The sequence below is a fragment of the Rhinoderma darwinii genome, chromosome 11, assembly GCF_050947455.1.
Source record: "Rhinoderma darwinii isolate aRhiDar2 chromosome 11, aRhiDar2.hap1, whole genome shotgun sequence".
NCBI classification, from domain to species: domain Eukaryota; kingdom Metazoa; phylum Chordata; class Amphibia; order Anura; family Rhinodermatidae; genus Rhinoderma; species Rhinoderma darwinii.
The window spans coordinates 26448699-26472086 of record NC_134697.1 but is presented as its reverse complement, the minus strand read 5'-3'; the positions used below and the strand labels follow the sequence as shown (position 1 = coordinate 26472086).

Genomic DNA, 23388 nt, shown 5'->3' with positions numbered 1-23388 from the left:
AATGGAAAATATAAATGTTAAAACTTTTTTATGGAAAAAATAAAACATAACCAACCAGTGTTCTAACATGGATAAGTATTGAATGAAAGTGCACCTGTCACATGCAAACAATGGAGTCAGCTTCATATCGATGAAAACTGACCAGGGAGCAAATGTTTAAATATTAAAGGGGGATTCAACCCAATGCTGGGTTGAACATTTATCTCCCCCCCAAGAAAGTTTACTTATTCATAGACAGTAGCTATCAAGATCATTGGGGTCTTTTCTATCTTGTTGGGCTCCAGTTGGCTCCCACAAGATCGTGAGAACTGAGTTGTCAGACCTCAGCCCATCCTCAGTCTAAAAAACACATTACAGGCTCTATAGGAGTTACTTAGAACCTGCAAAGCCTGGAGGAAAAGAAGATGATGACTGATAACCATATTCCAAAGCTCCTGCTGAGTATAATGAACAACCAGCTGGACACTGATGGAGTACTCTATAAAGGGGTATTCATTTCATACAATTTTCCTATATAATTCAGTTTTTCAAGATTTCTCTTTGCAGTCATTCAATGGATGCCTTCATCGTTAACTTCCAGGGGATATACATATCTCCTGGTCATGTGATGGGCACACAGGTGTGCGGCTCGCTACAATTACAGTATGTGTATCAGCGGTATGAATTCTAATGAGCTGTGCACCTGTGTGTCCATCACATGACCAGGCCAGATTTTTATTTCATGAGTGGGCAGCAAGATACTACGTCAAAGTATTGGCAAACACCACACGAGGAGGAAGAACCATTCTTAACCCCTTCCAGCGCAGCTATTTTTCCTTTTTTTATTTAGTTTTTTTCCTCCCGCCTTCCAAATGCTTTTCCCGTCGACATAGTCATATGAGGGCTTGTTTAATGCAGAACGAGTTGTAATGTTTAATGGCACCATTTATAGGAGCACAAAGATGGCAGACCTGGGGAACTTTATTAGCCCCTAGGCTGCCACAAAAACCATAGGCACGATGCCGTGGTCACTATTAACTGCAGCATCTAAGTGGTTAAACAACCCATGGGATGAAGAAGAGGGTTCGAACGGCTTAGATGTCACGGTCGTGGTCGCTACTGACTGCGGCATCTAAGTGGTTAACCGGCCAATCCTGGTTATCTCCATTTCCAACCATTACAGTGAAGTGTCAGTTGTATCATACAACCAACACCCGCTCTCAACTCTACTTCTAACGTATATCTTTAACCTCTTAACGCCGAAGGACGGATCTATCCGTCCTCTGCAGCTGCTAGTTCGCGCAGGAGGACGGATATATCCGTCCTGTGATGGCGCGGATACTGCCACTGTACCCACGCGATCAGCGGCAGGAGCACGGCTGTTATACACAGCCTGGCTCCTGCTGCAACTGTCGAAATCGAAGCACGCTCCGATTCCGGCAGTTTAACCCATTAAATGCCGCTGTCAATAGTGACAGCGGCATCTAATGTGTTTGACAGAGGGAGGGAGCTCCCTCTGTCACCCCATCGGCGCCCCCGCAAAGAAATCGCGGGTTGCCGTTGGGTTTCCATGACAGCCTGGGATCTAACAAAGACCCCCAGGTCTGCCTTCAGCAAATGCCTGTTAGGCCATGCCGGAGGCATGGCCTAACAGATTGCCTGTCAGTTTTACACTGACAGGCAATAATGCTTTGGTATACTAAGTATACCAAAGCATTATATATGCGATCAGCAGATCGCATAGTGAAGTCCCCTGGTGGGACTAAAAAAAAAAATGTAAATCAGTTAAATAAAGTTTGTGAAAAAAATATAAAAAATTTACAGTGAAAATCAAATAAAACTACTTTTTTTGCCCAAAAAGTGGTTTTATTTAGTAAAACTGTCAAAATAAATAACACATACACATATATGGTATCCCCGTAATCATAACAACTTGAACAATAAAATTAACACATTAATTAAACCGCCGGATGAATGGCGTCCAAAAGAAACGCAAAAAACAACGGCAAAATGCTCTCTTTTCTCCCATTCCCCCCATAAAAAATGTAATAAAAATTAATCTATAAGTCCTATGTACCCCAAAATAGTACTAATGAAAACTACACATTGGCCCGCAAAAATCAAGCCCCCATACGGCCACATTGACGGAAAAATACAAAAATTACGTCTCTTGGAATGCGGCGATGCAAAAACAAGTAATTTTTTTCTAAAAGGGTTTTTATTGTGCAAACATAGGAAAACATATAAAACCTTTACATATTTGGTATCCCCGTAATCGTGCCAACCCATAGAATAAAGGTAACATGTTATTTACGCTGCATAGTAAACGGCGTACATTTATAACGTGAAAATCAATGCTGGAATAGCTGCTTATTTTCAATTCTCTCCTAAAATAAAGTTAATAAAAGTTAATCAATATATTATAAGCATCTAAAAATTGTACAATTACAAAATACAACTCGTCCCGCAAAAAAACAAGCCCTTATACGGCTATGTCGACGGAATAACAAAAAAGTTACAACTCTTGGAATGCGACTGTGAGAAAACAAAAAATAATCCTTGATCTTTAACGTGCAAAATGGCCTGGTCATTAAGGGGTTAACTACTTTAAGGCCATGTATTTATTACCCTCAGACCACAGGTACAGCTGGTTTCTATATATTTTAGTGTTTGGAGTCCACTTTGGTATTTGAAAACTTTAAATGAAACGTCAAAACTTTCTATGAGATCAGCAATATCGGCCTCATTCCTCTCTGTTGTTAACCTACAGGAAACGTTGGGCATCACTGCGCCATTACCATTGCTCAACTAGTGAACTGTTTGATTCATGATGCTGCTTAGGTTGAAGGAATAGATAGGAAGGGATGCATCAAATTTACACAGAAAGCAGTAATTTACAAAGAAAAAAACGCATTCTGAAAAGAATAATATTTCCGTAATTGAAAGCCGAGGTCTAATACTGCATATCGATTATCTGTTTCATCTTTGGCAGCTACTATAGCGTTATTATTGGGGCTAAAAGTATGCAGGAGTAGACATAGCAAAAGTTACAATTATTTTTAATAAAATGTAATTACAAAGTTGCACCAATCACACTGATAGACATTTTTGTTAAAAAAAAAAATAGTTGTTTTTTTCAAAGGTGTACGTAGCCTTTAAGACATAGCGATCTAAGTTCGGTTTAGTATATTTACAGTAAGTCCAGGTGTTACATACGTAATGTGATCAGTTAAACCTGTGTGAAATTTGTCCATCTGAATAAGTACTGGTTCAGTATCAAACTAGGATTTCTTGGGGCCACCAGAGGAATCTATTCTGAGGACTGTTGTGAACAATGGACTGATGGACCAATAAATGAAGACAAAAAGCTTTACTCTAAATGCAGTGCAAAACATCATAAGAAATGATTTTTTGTTTCTAAGGAGTAAGATGAATTAGATGCCTTACGATTACCTTAGTTGTGCGGTGACCTAGATATGGGTGACTAGTGAGAATATTGGACAATCCAGGCTACATTTACACAAAACCTCCATTTCGTCAATAACAGCTATAGGCAAAATAATATACAGTATTTTCATTTATTTTAGGGGTTACTGGTCATGAAACTTAAAATAGTGCCGAATATTGAGATTTAATAAGCAAAACATCGTAGATACATGGCATGCACCAAATTTATTATGAGTTTTAGAAGTGTCAAGAAAAAGGAGCATGGCTCATAGAAGCCAGAAAATAAGTCAAATGTACAAAAAAACAAATGTGCATCATTATTTGCCTTGCGAGTTTTGCCAAATTTATCAAGTCATGTGCGCCAAGGACAGATAAAGTGAAAAAGAGTACTAGAGTGTCATGTGAAGGGCCCAGGCTATCATACAATAATGGGCCCAAAGTTGGAGAAGACAAGCCCCTTTGGGATTAATTCTTTTTCTAAAATCTGTTATGGGTTGATTCACAAATAACCCATTAGACCTTATTGATGATGTGTCCTACTGATACCATCAGAATAATTATTTCCTCTGTTGGGTGCATGGAGCCACAGTCCAACACTGGCCATAGATATTAGTAAATAAGTGGAAGCAATTGGATTCTGAAAATTAAGTTAGTTTCTCTATTTACTGTATATGAGGAAACATTAACCCCTTGGCGACATGCCACGTACTATTACGTTGGTGTTGCCAAGGGGAAGTATGGAGCGCGCTCACGGGCTGATATGGTTGTTATGGCAGCCTGGGGGCCTAATAAAGGCCCCCAGGTCTGCCATCTCTGTATTTCTTTGAAGCTCTGCCTCTGGCAGTATCACAGTATACTGCAATATACTAATATACAGCAATATACTAATATACATTAGTATTGCAGTATATCATGCAAGCGATCCAATGATCGCCGGTTCAAGTCTCCTAGGGGGACTAATGAAAAAAAAATAAAAATACAGTTAAATAAAGGGTTTTGTTTATGTTTAAAAAAAAAAAGTATTAAAAGTTTCAAAAAAAAAACTTTTCCCATTTTCTCCAAAAGTTATGTTAAAAAAAATAAAAGTTAACATAACTGCTATCGCCGCATCCATAAAAGTCCGAACTAACGGTTAACGGCATAAAAAAATCAAATGATAAAACATGCAAATTGCTGTTTTTTGGTCACCTAAGCTCTAAAAAGAGATGGAATAAAAAGTGATCATAAACTGTATATACCCCAAAATTGTGTCATTGAAAACTACAGCTCACCTTGCAAAAATTAAGCCCTCACAATGAAATTGATGGAAAAATAAAAAAGTTATGGCTCTCAGAACATGATGACACAATGCATTTTAAAGAAGTTATGGCATTTGAAAGGGGGGGAGGAAAAAAATTAAAATGAAAAAACTCAAATTGCCGTGTCCCCAAGGGGTTAATGGTCATAATGAAAAAGATACAAACTCCAATTCTGACAGATCCTGCAGCTATTGGGTTCATTGACCTCATAAGAATGTGGTTTTAACTCTTTCCTTTCCACAGTGTACAGCTTAGAAAGGACACTGCTCACGACGAGCTCCATAGTGCCAGCCTTGTTACAGCCTTCCACTGTGGGCAGCCAGGAAGTTACATTTAGAATCCTACCAGCGGTGGTTACATGTAACTTCCTCTTCCTGTGTGGACCTCTGTCATTAGAATTTGGCACAGGAGGGGTCTATTACTGACCGCTATAGCTGGGTGTAGTGCTGGGTATATACTACCCCTTTGCAGTGAGGGTGCCTCCTGAAGTGAAGTGTCCAACTGCTTCATCCCTACTGTAACCCTATCCCTAGATTATCTGTTAATTTGGGTCAAGTGCCAGATGATTAACATCTGCCCTTTCATTCCGCATTTAATAACCAAATTAAATCTGATCACTCGGTGCTTAAGATGGGTAAATAAGGGCCTGTCCTTATAAATTGGTTTAAGATTTTCTCAGAATCATAAAAACAAATTGTAAAATTATGTAAATAAAACCACTAAAAATATATTTTCCATCTGATTTACATGAACTTTACATTTTCCTTCTGCCGGAAAAGGAGGTCGTTGCTTGAATCTATTTCACATTATTTTATCTTATAATTAATTTTTGCTTCAGTCCTTAATCCGGCATCAGAAATGTGGTATTGCATGCTGAACATCCCTCCATTCTCCTTCATCTATCGGACGTTTTAAATAAAATGAGGTTAACACTAGGCATTAAAAGTTTGTTCTTGCTTTAGTATGGGAAACTGAATTAATTCCACACTGGGGTGAGCCAATGCCAGCACATCTGCTGAGAGTTATTTCACAGGAAGGGGAGACTATTTTGGGTGAAATTCGAGCAGCTGCTTTCTAAATGGTGCTAAATCTACCAATGAGCCAGAATAATTACATTTACCAATGAATCCCAAGGACCCAGTGGTAAAGATGTGTATTTACAGTAAAGTCGATCGATAGATAGATAGATAGATAGATAGATAGATAGATAGATAGATAGATAGATAGATAGATAGATAGATAGATAGATAGATAGATAGATAGATAGATAGATAGATAGATAGATAGATAAAGACAACATTACAGGCAGCCCTCAGTAGAATTTAATGAAAAAAAGTGGGGTACTTTATTACCCTTGGCGCAACGTTTCATCTCCTACTGCTGGAGCCTTTCTCAAACTGATTCTATTGCCATTTTTCTTGATCGAATCCTCAGGAAATATGCGATGAGCTCTGCTTCTTATATTAGAGATGCTATGGATTTTTTGACCAAACTTGATAATGTATGTGTACCCATTGGTAGTAAGATCTTACTGGCGTCTTTTGACGTGACGAGCCTCTACACGGTGATTGACCATACTAGGGGTCTCAAAGCAGTTGAGAATTCTCAGTACGTCTAATTTTACTGTTGATTGTCGCATGTTTCTCTTACAGCTATTAGACATCATTTTGAGATGTAACTATTTCCTGTTCGGTGATGATTTTTTCTACCAGCTACAAGGAACAACCATGGGGTCGAACATTGCTCCGACGTACACCAACATTTACACGCATACCCTGGAGGAGACATTTATCTATGTGTCCCACCATTTTGGACAAGTTCTACACAGGTAGCAATACATAGCTGATGTCTTCCTCATCTGGATGGGTGACTTGACCATACTTAATGAGTTTCACACCTACCTTAACTCTATTGATGAGAATGTCTCGGAATGCACCAGTGTGAATTTCACAGAGTTACAATTCTTAGACATCCTCGTGAAATTTGGGAAGGGACAATTCACGACTGAACTATGCAAGAAACCGACTCACCGTAACAACTACCTTTTTTTCAACAGCAATCATCCCAGAAGGATGATTAGGAACCTGCTAACAAGCCAACTTATGTGGGTTAAGAGGATGGTGAGTGACAACGACATAACTGAACATACCCTTGACAATATGATACGGAAATTTACTACACGTGGCTACCCTCCAAGATTACTACAGAGACACTGTAAGAATATTGTAAAGGATTTGCCCGACACAGCTTCTCTGTCAACGCCCGTGTTTAATCAGCCTGCATCTGTGCCTAGGTCTGCTAGAGTGACTCTTTCTGCTACCACTCAGGCTGGTAGGCTGAAGAGTGGGAGAACCTATCACAGCCTGGCCAGACGGTCCTAGCTCCCGCCCTTGGTCATCTTATACATTCATTTGCTGCTTGTCCTTTGCCTGTGACTCTCTTGCTTGCTTCATGGCTCTGCTGTTTCTGCTTTTCCTATTGACCTCTGCTTCATATTGACCCTGGCTTTACTGTTTACTCTCCTGCTCTGCGTTTGGCACCAGCTTCTGTGTACCCTTGTCTGTTTGTCTGTCGTGCACATATTGAACGTAGGGACCGTCGCCCAGTTGTACGCCGTCGCCTAGGATGGGCCGTGCAAGTAGGCAGGGACTGAGTGGCGGGTAGATTAGGGCTCACCTGTCTGTCTCCCTCCCTACCCCGACATTACACATATTAATGAAGTCGAGAGAAGTACACTTCTACTACCCCACGGACCTAAACACAAAATTGTATACTTCCCTTTTATTTCCAGGTATACTCAGAACAGTAGTCAAGTAGCCAGCATTATTAAATGCCATTGGCCGATGTTGGGTAATAGATAGATAGATAGATAGATAGATAGATAGATAGATAGATAGATAGATAGATAGATAGATAGATAGATAGATAGATAGATAGATAGATAGATAGATAGATAGATAGATAGATTTTACAGAAATCAGAAATGAATCTTTAAAGATTTTTATCATTTAAAGGGGTATTTCCAGAGAAGACATGTATCTGCTATCCACAGGATAGGTCATAAGTGTCTAATCGCTGGGGTCCCCACTGCTGGGACCATCATCAATCAATAGAATGGTGTTCCTGAGCCACCCATTCCTCCTCACTGCACCTCCCGTAGTAGAGCGGAGGATGAGCATGTGCCCTGCTGCTCCATTCACGGTCTATGGGACTGATGGAAAAAGCTGTCTGTACTTGGCTGTCTCTGTCAATCCCGTAGACTTTGAAATGGCACCGCGCACGCTTGTTCTCCGATCCATTCAAACCTCTCCTCACTGCGGTCTTTCAGTAAGAAGGAATGGTGGACAGTCGGGATTCCCGTTCTAGTGGATCCCGACAATCTGCCAACTATTACCTATCCTGCAGATAGGTGATAGATGTCTATTCTGGGAATACCGCTTTAACTTTATGTTTATGCAAGTAATTCAGACCTCTGTATCAGAAGAACAGAGCTCTGACCGCTATAAAGAAATATCAAGATATTAGTCAGCACAGGCTAAATATAAAATAGTGTTAAAATGTGAACGTTCACTTTATTTTCTCGTATACAGATATAAAACAGCACACTAGTTTCCTCTCCAAAAGACACTTAAAACCCATGCTCTTTGTTTTCCCAGTTGCATTGCCTTTATTTCTAAGATATCAGACTTTAGACATGTATTTTTTATATAAAGCACAAGAATTTGTGGAGTGTTGTAAGCTCATGCTGCCAGCTAGCAGATTAACGTTTTACCATTATCTAGAATGAAAACAAAACAGATTAAATATCAAGTAAATTAGGAACAGTCACTTGACAGAAACAATTAAAAAGCCAACAGAATGCAAATTCTACCATCTGAAGCATAGTGGTGAGTCCAGATACAATGACCCTAGGAATGTGCTGATTTTTCTTATTTTTACTAATATTTTCCATTTTCACATAAGATATGAGATTTGACTTTTGCTGTTTTACACCACTTTAAATAATTTGTAAAACTTAGAAATAATTATGGCAATGCTTTAACTATTAGGGCTTGTCCACACATAACAGAATTGCTGCAGAAAATTTCTGCAGCAATTCCGTTGAAAGTCAAAGGCTTTCCGCTGCGGCAAAAATGCACCATTTCCTGTGGTTTTTACACTTTCACACACTTTCCATAGCTGGAATTTACATGCTGGGGTCCGAAAAATACGCACCGCAGGTCAATTTCGGCTCAGAAATTGTACGCAGCGTGTGGATGAGATTTGTTAAATCTCATCCACTATGCTGCTACTGTATTCTGCTGCGTTTTTTGTTTTTTCTGGCTGAAATTCCGCAACATGTGGACGAGTCCTAAAGGTCCTTTTGACTACGTTTTAATGGCCTTAGTCTAATAAATTTTTGGCACATTCTAAAATCACAAGGATCAAACTTGAAATGGGAAATATAACCTGGAACCATTCCCATGATCATACGTTTAAAACCGTAAGAAATTCTGGTTTCCTGCAGCACTCTTTCAAAGAATTCAAAGGGACGAAAAAATTCAAACCTCTCCAAAAAATCCCAGGTTTCAGATTATTGTTACCACCAAAAATTCATGACAGCATCCATATGGCAAATTATTGAGTTTTATTAATAAAACCTCAATAAGGTCATGCAACGTTTTGACACACGCAGGGTTCTTTTTCAAGCTGGACCCTGCGTGGGTCAAAACGTTGCATGACCTTATTTGGGTTTTAGTAATAAAACTCAATTATTTGCCATATGGATGCAGTCAGGAATTTTTGGCTGAATTTTAAAACCATCACAGAATATTGTGGTACAGGTGTATGCTAATCTTATGGTGGATGGAATGAATCAAAGTGGGCAGGAAACCATAGACTGAGAGATAAATAGTAGGATAAACAGGGTCTTCAACAGCACAAAGTAGTGACCTAAAGTTCTTGTCAAATTGTAGCTGAAGTGTTTGAGAACACAACCTTGAATCAAAGATGTAGGATCTGAAGATGTGTTCCAAGAGTTCCAATAATAACCTATAAGTTACTCTTGAAGGTCCATAGTATGGCTAACTCCAGAGATTCCTACAGCTCTAAAAAGAAGGAGAGTAACATATATGTAGACTTAAGCTAGCGATTGTCATAAGATGCCATAACTAGAAGAGGTTCTCAGAAGATCCTATCTGTGAGTAAGTTGACTGGAAACCAAATCTTCAACCGCTTTAGTCAATCAAACAATTTAATTATAAATGGCCAATGTATGTTGTTTCCAAATTGACTATTTTATTCATCCAAAGCCAAAACAAATTCTAAGTATGACGACTCGGTCTGACTCGGACTCTCTTGTGTCCCAAAGACATACTGCCTGGATGCTTCCCAAATCTCTGCATGATCTCTCTGATCCGTGCCAAGTTGGACTTGGCTAGAGTGAAGTCACACCGTGTGGCTCCCATCTCATAACCCACAGCACAGTTCTTGGTGGAGGGTGTATAGCCTTCAGCTCGAGCAGTTACCGCATATTCTCCTGGATTCAGAAGTCTCCAATAATCTCCATCACTCGCTATGATCAAAAGCAATTGAAAAGCATTTAGAACTTTGCAGTCACTAGTGGCATAACAAACATGCAGTATAAAATATATAAAGGCAACTTCAATATTGCACATATCATAGAGGCCCACCCTTGCTTGCTCCTATTCCATTTGTTATGAGGTGTGCAGGACTCCCCTCTATAGTGGTACTGTATTGTTAGTAAACAACGTGGTGGGGAATGGACTCAAGGATCTTGGAAGGTGACAAAACCCAGCACCTTAATAGGATGCCCAGTTTGATCTTTGTTATGTGGCCCCCATCTCTCCTATGTGCACCACTGCATGGAAGATCCTGTAGGGGTGTAGCTAGATGTGGCAACCGAGGCATGTGCCACCCAGAACAGTTATGATTGAGGGAAGGTGGGCGCCGAGGCTCTACACATTTTGGTTTCGTTTTTGTAGTGAATTGTTGCAAACACTGCAACAAAGCTGCTATGTGTAATGCTCTCTGGCACAAATGTTTGCATTACCTCCAGAAGCACCTGTACAGATAAGGTCACATGATCATATGTGTGCATGTCCTGTTACTGTTGAAAGACCAGCTCAGATAAGGTCACATGATCATGTGTGTAGATCCTGTTACCGTTGAAAGACCTGCTCAGATAAGGTCACATGACCATATCTGTGTAGGTCCTGAAACTGGAGGGAAGAAACAGGAAGCCTCCACTGAGGAGCAGAGTGAGTTGTTATATAAGTGTCTGTGGTCTGCATTTATGGGTTCTAGTTTTGCGTCTGTATTAGTTTAAAGGGTTTGATCTGGGGTCTGTATTCAGGGGGTCAGGCCTTGGGTCTGAATTAGTCTAATGTGACTTGTCTGGGGTCTGTATTTAAAGGTCTGGTCTGGGGTCTATATTTATGGGTTCTGGTCTTGGGTCTGTATTACTTTAAAGGAACAGTGTCATCACAAATTATTTTTTTATATGTTAAAGATGTTAGTGCTTTATTAAAAACGTTTATATTCATTTGTGTGTTTGTGTTTTACTTTTTCTTATTTTTACACTTTTTCTTCCCTATGGGGGCTGCCATTTTTTGTTCCATTTCTGTCTGTGTCGATTAACGACACATACAGACATGGAATACGGCAGCCACAGTCCCATAGGGACTGCGAACGGCTCCCGTCCCATTGACTTCAGTGTACGGCGTCTGTGTGGGAACTGCGCATGCGCCGCTCCCACACAGTCCAATTCGAAATTGGCGCCGTCCGGCGCCATTTTCCTGTGGACCGGAAGTCGCGGCCGGACAGTAATATTACTACTTCCGGTCGCGGCTTCCGGATTTGTGCACTTGGACCAGCGGCAGCAAACGGAGCGGACGGGCCGGAGGGAGCCGCGGCGGCAGGAGCAGGTAAGAGATTTCAATGTATGTTCGTGTTTGTGTGTGTTTACTACTGTATGGAAACCTACTACACTGTGTGTTAGCTCAAAAAATGGCGACACACAGTGTAGGAGGTTACACCGTTCAAACCCCTCGTTTATCCCGGCACTAGCCAGGATAAAGGAGGGGGGGATGCTGAGAGCTCACTAGAGCGAGGGCTTTTAACCCTATGTTGCACTGCTGCAATTTTGGGAATAGCTCCATCTAGTGACCAAAAATGGGTAGTATTATAAATTAGAATTAATTTATAATATTTCCTGACTATTTCCTGACTCGTGAAAAAAATAAAAAAAATTTGAACAATGTTTAATCACCCACACACTAAATGTTTAATTTTTAAAAAAAAAACATGTTTTTCTGGCAACACATTCCCTTTAAGGGATCTGGTATGGGGACTGAATTTATTTAGCGGTCTGGTCTGGGTCTGCTGTCTGTATTTATTTAGGGGTTCTGTATTTATAAAGGGGGCCTAGTCTGGGGAATGTAATATTTTATAGGTTCTGAGGCCTCAATTTATTTAGTGGTCTGAATTAATTTAGAGGTCTGGTATGGGGTCTGAACTTATTTAGGGGTCTGGCCTAAGTCCATCAGAACTACGGAAAGAGCCGTGAAAGCTGCCGGCCACCTTGCAGAAGAATGTAATCGAGCACAATGCATGAGTATAGACTAGGCTCATCCTGCCCAAATAAATTATAAATATGAAAAAGCAAAACTACACTAAAAACTAAAACAAACAGATCTGAGGATGGAAATAAAAAGTTGGAAAGTCTTCATCTTCAGGTCTCGGAGCAGCAGTGAATAAGATATAGCTTTACCACTTTCGTATATAGAAAAGAAAAAGCAGAAAAGAGCGTGGGAGGTTTAAACTAATCCTGGCAGCGGATACACTCAGCGTGTGGTGGCTGTAAGTAGTCCCAGTATTACTGTAAGTTTCGAATTACCGAACTGCTAATTATATAGGGAAATACACATTTAATACTGGGCTCCATAGGAGCCTGATGCTTTAACATTAAGGGAAAAAGCAGCAGTTTAATGACACACATCCACATTCCAGTTGTGAAGATACATGAGGAAAATATATTGGTTTTGGACATAATTAAAATTGATTAAAGGCATCCAGTGTCTTTATATCACATTGAATCTGTAGATGTTTGAAAGAAAGTCATGGCTGTGTAAGGACCCTAAGTTCTCTTTGGTTTCAGGGGGGGGGCATAAAACGGTCTAGGGCTAAAACACTGAATCTTAAAGGAACAGTGTCATCACAAATAATTTGTTTATATGTTAAAGATGTTAGTGCTGTAATATAAACGTTTATTTTCATTTGTGTGTTTGTGTTTTACTGTTTCTTATTTTCACACTTTTTCTTCCCTATGGGGGCTGCCATTTTTTGTTCCATTTCTGTGTGTGTCGATTAACGACACACACAGACATGGAATACGGCAGCCACAGTCCCATAGGGACTGCGAACGGCTCCCGTCCCATTGACTGCCGTGTACGGCGTCTGTGTGGGAACTGCGCATGCGCCGCTCCCACACAGTCCTATTCGAAATTGGCGCCGTCCGGCGCCATTTTCCTGTGGACCGGAAGTCGCGGCTGGACAGTAATATTACTACTTCCGGTCGCGGCTTCCGGACAAGTGCACATGGAACAGCGGCAGCAAAGGGAGCGGACGGGCCGCGGCGGCAGGAGCAGGTAAGCGATTTCAATGTATGTTAGTGTTTGTGTGTGTTTACTACTGCATGTAAACCTACTACACTGTGGGTTACCTCAAAAAATGGCGACACACAGTGTAGGAGGTTAAACCTTTCAAACCCCTCGTTTATCCCGGCACTAGCCAGGATAAAGGAGGGGGGATTGCTGAGAGCTCACTAGAGCGATAGCTTTTAACCCAATGTTGCAATGCTGCAATTTTGGGAACTAGCTCCAAACAGCTCCATCTAGTGACCAAAAATGGGTAGTATTATAAATTTGAAAAAATTTATAATATTTCCTGACTCGCGAAAAAAATAAAAAAAATTTGAACAATGTTTAATCACCCACACACTAAATGTTTAAATTTTAAAAAAAAAACATGTTTTTGGGGCGACACCATGCCTTTAAAGTGGTGAAAGAGCTTGGTCCTTGGTTAGTCTGTTGGACTTGGACGAGCCCTTTTCATGTATGTCTTTGTAACAGCAAGCATCACAAAATTAGAACATTTAAAGGGGTAGTACACTTTTAACAAATTAATGTTATTTTTTTTGTATAATTATAAGTTATACAATTTTACAATATACTATCTGTATTAATTTCTCACACTATACTATCTGTATTAATTTCTCAATATCTCTGCTTGTTGTCATTCAGTAGGCACATTCATTGTTTACTACAAGTGGATAAACTTCTGTCCATGGTCATGTGATGGACACACAGGTGTTGGGATTGTTAGAGTTACAGTATGTGTATCAGAGCTGTGTCTTTCAGCGATCCCAGCACCTGTGTGTCCACCACATGACCATGGTGCAGAATTGTATCCGCTGAAAGTAAACAATGATTGTTTCTACTGAATGACAACAAGAGATCTTGAAAAGCATTCAGAATTAATGCAGGTAAAATTGGATAGTTTTTCATTATACAAAAAATAACATTCATTTGCTGAAACCGGAAAACTCCTTATAGAATGGTGGTGGCATTGGGAGAAAAAAAACTTCCTGTCTATGCCTAGCTTTACTCTTAAATATGAGAGCCGCCATGGCAATCAGCTGGTCGCAGCAGGACAGGTACACGAGACTACTGGTAAACAGACAATTTTACCAGGTAGAGTTGCCATTGGCTGCTCACTTCTCCTGCAGTGGACTGTGTCTGCCAGGGAAGAAGCTTGCCACTGGTGCTAATAGAGTGGGTCCCTAGCTGGGGACCACCCTCTAGGATTTGTCAAGGAATCACTACTTGAGCAATTGCCCAGAGTGAACGTTTATGGAATTGCTATACGAGCAATTCCCCAAAGGCAGCTGGAGACTGTCTGGCTCAAGCGTACAAGTAAATTAGATACCTCAAGTCCGTCACTACTCTGGTCAGCAGAGTCTAAGGCTACCCTATGGTCTTCACCAGAGTCCACCGCATGGCAGGTTGGATTTGGCCGCATAGAACCCAGGTTGCTTTTACAGACTAAGGTGTTGGACAGGAGGTGCACTTGCAGGCAATACCAGAACGGATAACCAGAAAGCCAGAGGGGTGATCAACACGCACAGTTAAAACCAGAAGAGACTAAAAGTTCAAATTGCAAAACAGAGGAATACCAGGAGTTGCAGAGGCCAAAACCAGCAGTGATATGAATATCCAAATCAGTGAGCAGTAAATCCAAAGACAAAGCCGAAGTCCAGTTCAAAGAGTCCAAGTAGTCAAGGTGATCCAGGGTGTAACCAGGAGCTTGATCAGAAACATGCATTCACAAGAAAATCACAAGCAACAATGAAAAAACTGAACAGACTCAAATACTCAACCCTTAACCCTGATAGGTTGCAGACAGAGAAATAAGATTGGCACTGCATCCCAAACCAGGGCCACCCAGAAGCTTGGCTAGTAGTCATGACAACCTAAAAGTGACAGACGTTTCCTAACAGTACCCCCCTTTCTACAAGGGGCAACCGGACGCTTAAACCTCGGGCTAGGTTTCAAAGGAAACTTCAAATGAAAAACTTTAACTAAACGATCAGCATGAACTGAATAATCAGGTACCCAAGTTGGTTTTTCTGGCAAATACCAATTCCAGTGCACCAAGTACTGGAGTGTACCCCCCTACTCTTCTGGAATCCACAATCCTTTGAACCTCAAATTCCATATCTCCTTCTACCTGAACTGGAGGAGGAGGTTTCTTGAGTGGATTAGATGGTGGCAGAAATTTTTTAAGGAGAGATTTGTGAAAAATATCCTGAAATTTAAAAGACGGAGGAAGAGCCAGGCGAAAAGACACAGGGTTAATAACTTCAACAATTTCGTATGGACCAATAAACCTATGAGCAAACTTACGAGACTGTACTTTCGGTCGAAGATTCTAAGTAGAAAGCCACACCTTTTGTCCCACATTGAACACAGGACCAACCGTAGGTTTTTTGTCAGCATTTTTCTTTTGAATTAATTGGAAATTCTTCAGGTTCGATTGAACCTGAGCCCAAACTGTGCACAGTTAATCTGATTCAACTTCCACCTCAGGGTTATCAGTAGAAGAGGCGGAATATGAACCAAAACGAGGATGAAAACCATAATTACAGAAAAACGGCAAGGTATCAAGACAAACATGGTAGCGATTATTTATAGCAAATTCCGCTAATGGCAGATACGAGACCCATTCAGCCTGGTTATCCGAAATATAACACCTAAATATTGTTATTGAGCATATGACCAGCATCTCCGCAGTAGAAACACAGCCCTTTGCGTTTTTGGAAAAGTCTCCGTTCTTGAGAAGACATTGTGGACACCAACTGCATGGGCTCCTGTGGGACAGATGGAGGGATCTCAGCGCAGTGAAGAGGAGAGACCATTGCTGAACGTTCATTTTTGCGCTCTCGTAGACGTCGGTCAAGACACACAACGAGAGTCATGGTATCCTCTAAAGTCGAAGGGTAATTTACCAGAAAATCTCTTAAGGTTTCAGAAAGGCCTTGGCGGAATTGACAACAGAGCACTGTATCTTTCCACTGTGAAGGGACGGACCACCGTCTAAACTCTGAACAGTAGTCCTCGACAGGGCGCCGTCCCTGCTGGAGGGATAACAGATTGGACTCTGGAGTGATATCTGGTTCGCCATATAATAAACCTAGGGCCGCAAAGAATGTCTCACAAAGAAAAATTCAGGGGCATCAGGTCTCAACGAAAAGGCCCAGCTTTGAGGATCTCTCTGCAGTAGAGAAATCACGAGACCAACTCGTTGCTGCTCAGTTCCAGGGGAAAAAGGACTTAGTCGAAAATACAATTTACAGCCCCCACGAAAGTTAATGAAAGACATGAATACCGGAAAAACTATCAGGTAAGTTCATTTAAGGTTCAACCGGAGTTGCAACTGGAACGACTGCTTGGACCGGCGCAGTTTCATGATGTTGAATCCTTTTGGCCAGATCTTGTACCAGCTGAGTCAGACCGTTCATCTGCTCCACCAAGTCGCAAAACCGAAGAATACCAGGAGTTGCAGAGGTCGAAACCTGTTGTGAGCAGAATATCCAAATCAGTGAGCAGAGGGTAAATCCAAAGCCGAAGTCCAGTTCAAATGTAATGGCAGGAAGGAGGTGAAGGGAAAGTGAGCCCTAATCTACCCACCTGCCTACTTGCAACGACCCGCCCTAGGCGACGGGGTACAACTGGGCGGCGGTCCCTACGCTGTCTAAGTGCACGGGAGAACAAACAGGGAACACGCAAGGGAAGGGGCAGTAGCCCACGGAACGCCGCGAGGAAACGGAGAGGTGAATGAATAGTCAGGACCAGGATGAAGTGGAGTATACCAACGTGAGCACGGAGAAGGAAGCAAGCCAGGGGCAAAGCGAAGCAGGTTAAGCGGAACTGCAGCAAGGCAGAAGCACGGCAGAAGCAGGCTGGAGCAAGCAGCAGTGGGGCAGTGGGGCCAGGAATCCAGAAGAATTACAAGCACTGAGGAAGAGAACATGGCAGGTAATAAAGGACAGGGGGCGGAGATAACTCCGACTGACCAGGCCGCGATAGGCTCTCCCACTCCTGAGCCTGCCACCCTGGTTGGTGGGAGACGGTGTCAGTCTAACAGGTCTGGCCTCAGGTGTGGATTGATTAATCCCAGGAGTATACCTAGACGTAGTACCTGGCAGATCCCTAACAGTACTCCCCCTTTTATGAGGGGCCACCGGACCCTTACTAAGAGGACCCGGTTTAGTAGGGAAGAGAAGGTGGAACCTCCTGATCAATACCCCAGCGTGAACATCACGGGCAGGTACCCAAGTCCTCTCCTCCAGCCCGTATCCTCTCCAATGGACCAGGTACTGGAGGGAGCCCTGGACCATCCTACTGTCCATAATCTTGGCCACCTCGAATTCCACCCCCTCAGGGGTGAGAACGGGAACAGGAGGTTTCCTCGAGGGGGACCAGGACGGGGAGCAGAGTTTGAGGAGGGAGGCATGGAAGACGTCATGTATGCGAAAGGATGGGGTCAGCTCCAGACGGAAGGATACAGGGTTGAGGACTTCAATGATCTTATAAGGTCCAATAAATCGGGGAGCAAACTTCCTGGACGGGACCTTAAGGCGCAAATTCCTGGACGACAACCAGAGCAAATCCCCGACGACAAACCGGGGGTTAGCAGAACGTCTACTATTAGCCTGAATCTTTTGTGCGCTCTGGGACGCCTCTAGGTTCTTCTGAACCTGGGCCCAGACTGTGCACAGTTCCCGATGAACATCCTCTACCTCAGGATTATTGGAACAACCAGGGGAAACGGAGGAGAACCTTGGGTTAAACCCGAAATTACAGAAAAACGGGGAGACCCCTGACGAGTTACTGACCCGGTTATTCAGGGAAAATTCAGCAAGGGGAAGGAATGAGACCCAATCGAATTGACAGTCAGAGATGAAACACCTTAAATATTGTTCCAGGGATTGGTTAGTCCTTTCCGTTTGGCCATTAGTTTCGGGATGGAAGGCGGAGGAGAAGGACAGATCAATCTCCAACTTTTTACAAAAAGCTCTCCAAAATAAGGAAACAAATTGTACCCCTCTGTCAGAAACGATATTGACTGGGGCCCCATGGAGACGCAGGATGTGTTTCACAAACAAAGAAGCTAACGTCTTGGCGTTAGGTAGCTTCTTAAGGGGCACAAAGTGGCACATCTTGCTGAAGCGGTCTACTACCACCCACACCACCGACTTGCCCTGAGATGGGGGCAAATCGGTGATAAAATCCATGGAGATATGGGTCCAAGGTCTCTGGGGAATGGGCAAGGAACGTAGTAGGCCCGCAGGTCGGGACCTAGGGGTTTTGGACCTAGCGCAAACCTCACAAGCGGCGACGTAAGCCCTAACGTCTTTAGGCAACCCAGGCCACCAATAGTTTCTGGTAATGAGGTGTTTGGTACCCAAGATGCCAGGATGACCAGATAGAGCGGAGTCATGGTTTTGCCTGAGTACCCTTAGCCGGTATTGCAGGGGAACAAACAGTTTGTCCCCAGGGACGTTCCCGGGAGCTGAACCCTGATCAGCCGCAATATCAGAAGCTAAATCAGAATCCGTGGCAGAAACGATTATACCAGGGGGTAAAATACAAGCAGGATCCTTCTCGGAAGGAGGATTGGCCATGAAACTACGTGACAGAGCATCAGCCTTAATATTCTTGGACCCAGCCCTATAGGTAACCAAGAAATTAAATCTGGTAAAGAATAGTGCCCACCGAGCTTGTCTAGGATTAAGCCTCCGGGCCGATTCTAGGAAAACCAGATTCTTGTGATCCGTAAGGACCGTTACCTGGTGTCTGGCCCCCTCCAGGAAGTGCCGCCACTCTTCAAAAGCCCATTTAATGGCTAGAAGTTCGCGGTTGCCAATATCATAGTTACTCTCCGTGGGCGAAAACTTCCTAGAGAAGTAAGCACAGGGGCGGAGATGGGTGAGGAAGCTGGTACCCTGGGACAAGACGGCCCCCACTCCCACCTCGGATGCGTCAACCTCCAAAATAAATGGCTCCTCTTGGTTGGGCTGAATCAGCACGGGGGCCGAGATAAAGCACTTCTTGAGGGTCTCAAAGGCCTGGACGGCCTCAAGGGGCCAATGGAGGACATCAGCACCCTTGCGAGTAAGGTCCGTAAGAGGCTTAGCGACGACAGAGAAGTTGGCAATAAATCTCCTGTAATAGTTGGCGAACCCTAAAAAACACTGTAACGCCTTAAGGGAGGCAGGTTGGACCCATTCCGCTACAGCCTGAACCTTGGCAGGGTCCATGCGGAATTCATGAGGAGTGAGGATTTGCCCTAAAAATGGTATCTCCTGTACCCCAAAGACACATTTTTCAGTCTTAGCAAACAGATTATTCTCCCGAAGGACCTGGAGCACCTTCCTGACATGCTCCACGTGGGAGGACCAGTCCTTGGAAAACACCAGTATGTCATCAAGGTACACAACAAGAAAATTACCAAGGTAATCTCTCAGGATTTCATTAATAAAATTCTGGAAGACAGCAGGGGCATTACACAACCCAAAGGGCATGACCAGGTATTCGAAATGACCCTCGGGTGTGTTGAACGCAGTTTTCCACTCATCCCCCTCTTTGATGCGGATAAGGTTATATGCCCCCCGTAGATCGAACTTAGAAAACCATTGGGCTCCCTGAACCTGATTAAAAAGATCCGGAATCAAAGGAAGTGGGTACTGGTTCCTTACGGTGACCTTATTCAGGTTACGATAATCAATGCACGGCCTAAGACCACCATCCTTCTTCCCCACGAAGAAGAAGCCAGCACCTACAGGAGAAGTCGAGGGGCGAATGAAACCCTTGGCCAGGCATTCTTGGATATACACCCTCATAGCTTCACGTTCAGGACATGAAAGATTAAATATCCTACCCTTAGGAAGCTTGGCACCAGGCACCAAATCGATGGCGCAATCGTAATCTCTATGGGGGGGCAACACCTCGGAGGCCTCCTTAGAAAACACATCGGCGAAGTCCTGAACAAACTCAGGAAGCGTGTTTACCTCCTCCCGGGGAGAAATAGAGTTAACAGAAAGACATGACATAAGACATTCATTACCCCATTTGGTAAGCTCCCCAGTATTCCAATCAAACGTGGGATTATGCAACTGCAACCAGGGAAGACCTAATACCAGATCAGACGATAATCCCTGCATCACCAGTACAGAGCACTGCTCCAAATGCATGGAGCCAACCAGGAGTTCAAAAACAGGAGTATGCTGAGTAAAATAACCATTAGCAAGGGGGGTTGAGTCGATACCTACTACAGGGATAGGATAAGGTAAATCAATAAAAGGCATCTTTAGAGACATAGCAAATTCCACAGACATGATATTAGCAGATGAGCCAGAATCCACGAAAGCACTGCCCGTGGCAGACCGGCCAGCAAACGAGACCTGAAAGGGAAGCAAAATTTTATTGCGTTTCACATTAACGGGAAATACCTGTGCGCCCAAGTGACCTCCCCGATGATCACTTAGGCGCGGAAGTTTTCCGGCTTTTTATTCTTGCGCCTGGGACAGGTGTTCAGTAGATGCTTGTCGTCCCCACAGTAGAAGCAGAGACCATTCATTCTGCGAAACTCCCTACGTTGTCGAGGGCACATGGAGGCCCCGAGTTGCATAGGTACCTCCGAGTCCTCCGTGGAGGGGCGAGGGGACGGGACCTCGGGGGGGATCGCAGAAAAGTCAGAGGGGAGCACATTGAAACGTTCAAGCTGACGTTCCCTGAGACGTCGGTCAAGTCATACTGCTAGGGCCATAACCTGGTCAAGAGAGTCAGAAGAGGGGTAGCTAACCAGCAGATCCTTCAGGGCGTCAGATAATCCTAACCTAAACTGGCACCGTAGGGCCGGAACGTTCCACCGAGAAGCTACGCACCACTTTCTAAAATCAGAACAGTATTCCTCAACCGGTCTCCTACCCTGACGTAAGGTCACCAGCTGACTCTCGGCTAAAGCAGTCCTGTCAGTCTCGTCGTAAATGAGTCCGAGGGCAGAGAAAAAACGATCAACAGAGGAAAGTTCAGGGGCGTCAGGAGCCAAGGAGAAGGCCCACTCTTGGGGCCCTTCCTGGAGTCGGGATATGATGATACCCATCCGCTGGTTCTCGGAACCTGAGGAGTGGGGTTTTAGGCGGAAATACAGTCTGCAACTCTCCCGGAAGGAGAGAAACGTCTTACGGTCCCCTGAGAACCGGTCAGGTAACTTGAGGTCGGGTTCTAGAGGTGAGGTGAGGGGTACTACTAAGGCAGCGTCACCCTGGTTGACCCTCTGGGCCAGGGCCTGGACCTGTAGGGAGAGGCCCTGCATCTGCTGGGTCAGGGTCTCAAGGGGGTCCATGATAGCGTCAGCGTAGGAGAATGGTAGACTAGGTATGGGCTTGTAATTATGTAATGGCAGGAAGGAGGTGAAGGGAAAGTGAGCCCTAATCTACCCACCGCCCTGTCCCTGCCTACTTGCAACGACCCGCCCTAGGCGACGGGGTACAACTGGGCGGCGGTCCCTACGCTGTCTAAGTGCACGGGAGAACAAACAGGGAACACGCAAGGGAAGGGGCAGTAGCCCACGGAACGCCACGAGAAAACGGAGAGGTGAATGAATAGTCAGGACCAGGATGAAGTGGAGTATACCAACGTGAGCACGGAGAAGGAAGCAAGCCAGGGGCAAAGCGAAGCAGGTTAAGCGGAACTGCAGCAAGGCAGAAGCAGGCTGGAGCAAGCAGCAGTGGGGCCAGGAATCCAGAAGAATTACAAGCACTGAGGAAGAGAACACGGCAGGTAATAAAGGACAGGGGGCGGAGCTAACTCCGACTGACCAGGCCGCGATAGGCTCTCCCACTCCTGAGCCTGCCACCCTGGTTGGTGGGAGACGGTGTCAGTCTAACAGGTCTGGCCTCAGGTGTGGATTGATTAATCCCAGGAGTATACCTAGACGTAGTACCTGGCAGATCCCTAACGTCAAAGAATCCAAGTAGTCAAGGTGATTTAGGGTGTAACCAGGAGCTTGATCAGACACATGCATAAACAAGAAAATCACAAGCAACATTAAAAAAAACCTGAACAGACTCAAATACTCCCCCCGTGGCCCTGATAGGTTGCACACAGAGAAATAAGATTGGCTCTGCATCTCAAACAAGGGCCACCCAGAACTTGGCTAGTAGTCATGACAACATAACAATGACGGACGTTTCCTAACACATATGCCCTAATAGGGCATAACGAAAGGGGTTGCTGAGATAAGATAATCCCTTTAACCAAAGTCATGGGTGTAATTATAGCTGTAACAGTTGTTATGGGGTCCTGAGACCGGTGGAGCCCACTCTGATGCAGAAATGTCCTTCCTTTTTGTGGGAAAAATCTCAGCGGTTGCTTTCTGCTCTCTTTCACTACTCTGTGTATTCTCCTTTGTGTGAAAGATCGCTATATGAGACTACTATCCATCCATTACGGTTTAAATAAAAGTAGTTATGCTACTGCATTAATGCAGTTCATTTTACTGTCGACAAGGTGGGACTGGCTCATCCCATATATTGCTATGAGGATCCATGAATTCTAAAACCACTGTGAAAAGGTAATGAATGGTCTGCAATCTCTCATAAATCACTGAATATGTCAAACCTTAAAAAATAACTTTTATTAAAGATCAAATAAAATAAAATCATAAATAAACTGATGTTAAACACTGTCTCCTACTTAGAAAGTGGCAGCCCCTGCACAGGAACCTGTCCCTGCAACACCCTAGAAATCACAAAAAATTTGGAAAATCAACACTTTTAACATTCCAGAAAAATCTTGCAATAACGATTTTCAAAAGTAAGGGTGTGTTCACATCAGCATTCGCTTTCCTTTGATGGGTTCCGTTTGAGCTTTCCATTGGAGGAACCCATCAATGGAAAGGCAAACGGAAACCATAACTTCTGTTTGCATTACCATTGATTTTAATAACAATGCTTCCGTTGCAAAGGTTTTCCATTTGTTACCATTCCGTAAGGGTTTTTGTTTTTTTACGGAATCAATAGCGCAGTCGAGGAGGCGAG

At 43.4% G+C, this 23388-nt stretch overlaps 1 protein-coding gene across 1 annotated transcript in view; it reads right to left on the bottom strand.

Moving 5' to 3' along the window:
* Positions 1 to 9475: 9475 nt before the first annotated feature.
* Positions 9476 to 23388, bottom strand: part of CPXM2 (carboxypeptidase X, M14 family member 2) — a 72566-nt gene continuing 58653 nt past the window's right edge. The window contains exon 15 of the mRNA XM_075842380.1: positions 9476 to 10278. Within this exon, the coding sequence (XP_075698495.1) occupies positions 10028 to 10278 (251 nt within the window). The 3' untranslated portion in view covers positions 9476 to 10027. The remainder of the gene's footprint in view (positions 10279 to 23388) is intronic.